Below are 2,500 nucleotides of genomic sequence, written 5' to 3'. Positions count from 1 at the left end.
CCTTTCTTTTACTATATCACTCCTTCTCACTATTTCCTTCCCACCCCGTCTTTCTCTTTCTCTTTTTCTTTCTAACTCTCTCTCTCTCTATTGTCATTAATCTTTCCCTTAATCTTTCTCCAGCTTTAGTTTTTTCCCTCTTTCACTCTCCTTATTTTTCTTTCTCTCGCTTCTTTTTCCTCTCTCTCTCTCTCATCTCTCTCTTTCTCTCACTTCCTCTTTATTGTCATTATTTTCTCCCCTTCTCTTTTGCTTTCTTTTATCTCGCTATCTAATCCTCTACTTTCTCCCCTTCTCTCCTCATTTTCTAATCTATATCTCTTCTATTCTCTCTCTCTCTCTCTCTTTCTCTCTTGCCTCTCTTACAACTTTACTTCTTCCTACTATTGTTTTAAAAATTCTCTCCCCTCTCCTTTTAGTTTTCATTCTCTCCTTTTAAAACTAAAAACATTCGCAAATCCCCCTCTCTCTTTGCTTTTTATATTTTCCTATCTCCTATTCCTCCTTGTTACATCCCCCTTCCTCTTTTCACTTCTTAACCAATCAGAATCGACCGACTTCACACAGTCCCAACCAACCGACCGACTGATGGACCGACCCGCCAGACAGATGTAATTAGCTTCAAATCGAAATGGACTAACAAAAAAAGTTTTATTAGCGTCAACTCCCGATGGATGTAAAAATATTATTATTTTTTCTATTTGGACTTAATGAAATATTGCAAGGCCCCACCTATTGCATGGCCAGAGGTAAGACAACTAAACTCAATTCATTTAATAGATTAAATAAATAAATAGCTGTATAGATAGGCAGGTAGGTAAAGTATATAGGTAGATTGAACTCCGAAGCAAACGTAGTTACACAATTTTAATGAATGAATGTATCTAATAATAATAAATCTTACTTCAGGAATGATCTTATTTCTGTAAAAATCTTAATTTGTGTATGTTTAAAACTAAACAACTAAACTACCTTAAACAGGTATCCCTGGGTAATTATTAACAAGGTATACCTTTCGATAATAAATACATTCACTTAAAAAAACAAACGAGTGTCTATACCTTCCTTTCTTTTTCTTTAAATATTTAAAACATGACAAATCTTTTTTAATTCCTTTTCTCTTTTTTCTCTGTTTTTAAAACCTGACTTGCGATTTAAGTTCCGATATTCTTTGTATATAAACGAAAATTAGTTGGAACACAGATCGCAAAACTTTTACAAATATCTTTATAAAATATATCTAAATTTTAAACGAACGTACAGCTTTTTATTTTGTAACATTTTCATGTTGGATACTTCCCCCAGTGTCACTCACTCCACAACTGAGGTGAGCCTCTCTTTATTTTGTTATATCCGTCAGTATCTGTCTCTGTGTCTGTATTCAACAATTGTGCTCACCTTAAAACAGTTCCCAGTGTGGCCTTGCGCCTCATTCACAAAAGACACGACAATTATTCCTATTTAAGCATTTAAAAAAAAAGTTTGTTTAGCGTTTTTCGTTTATTTATTTGTTTATTTATCATTCTGTCGGCATTTGACAATTTTCTTTCTTATAATCACTTCCCCTCCTCCAATAAACAATGTTTACGAAGTTAACAACTTCGAAAAACATGATACAATAATAAAAGTAATTATAATTATAATTATTATTGTTATTATTATTGTTGTTGTTGGTTTTATTAGCATATTGTTATTATTATTATTATTATTATCATTAATGATGATAGTGATGATGATGTCGATGTTATTAATTAATTAGTACTATAATTGTGATCACCCTACAGTATTTGAAAAAGAAAACGACACGGAATAATTTAGTCGATGCTTACATCTAACAAAAGCAGACGAGATGACCTAGGGTTAAACAACAACAACAGTCGCATTTGTAACCACTAACAACAACTAAATAAGAAGATAAGTATACCTCCACAATTTTGCGCTGGACGAGCAAACCTGTACAAGTGAGAGATGATAGAGTCGTTTGATTGTGTTATAGGGCTTGCTCGATCTAGGACTGACCTAGGTCTGAACAACAACAACTACTACGTTCTGCTAGAAATAGCAACCAAATCTCTCAAATTACACCCTGCTCTATAAAAATTAAAGAAGGGTGCATTAGATAATGTAGTTCTCGGTAACCGTAAATGTTGGTGATGATCACGATTAGAATTGACTTTGGTTATAGGTCTGACCGAGGGCTAAACAATAACGCTCACATTTTTAACACTTAATGTCACAACCACCAACTATACACGCAATTACTACCGTGACCACCACCACCACCACCAACAACAACAACAACAACAACATAGCACACATGGAGTTTAGGAATAGTAGTAGTTGTCTCGCAAATCTTTCGGAGAAACTATATGAGAAGTAAAAGTATTTTCTGAGATAATTTCCGGAAAAACTTTTCTTTCTTTCAATTTTTTTCTCTCTACTGAACCGATTACGTTTATAAATTTTTTGTGTTTTCATGTATGTATGTATGTATGTATGT

General features: G+C 33.4%; 1 protein-coding gene across 2 annotated transcripts in view; it reads left to right on the top strand.

Moving 5' to 3' along the window:
- The first annotated feature begins 552 nt into the window (after nt 1-552).
- The window catches only part of LOC115215570 (epidermal growth factor receptor-like), a 229,302-nt gene continuing 227,354 nt past the window's right edge, over nt 553-2,500 (top strand). For both annotated transcript variants that reach the window (XM_029784771.2, XM_029784770.2), the window contains exon 1: nt 553-749. In XM_029784771.2, the coding sequence (XP_029640631.1) occupies nt 671-749 (79 nt within the window). In that variant the 5' untranslated portion in view covers nt 553-670. The remainder of the gene's footprint in view (nt 750-2,500) is intronic.

The sequence above is a fragment of the Octopus sinensis genome, linkage group LG9 (genome assembly GCF_006345805.1).
Source record: "Octopus sinensis linkage group LG9, ASM634580v1, whole genome shotgun sequence".
Taxonomy (NCBI): domain Eukaryota; kingdom Metazoa; phylum Mollusca; class Cephalopoda; order Octopoda; family Octopodidae; genus Octopus; species Octopus sinensis.
This window is presented reverse-complemented; position numbering and strand designations above follow the sequence as displayed.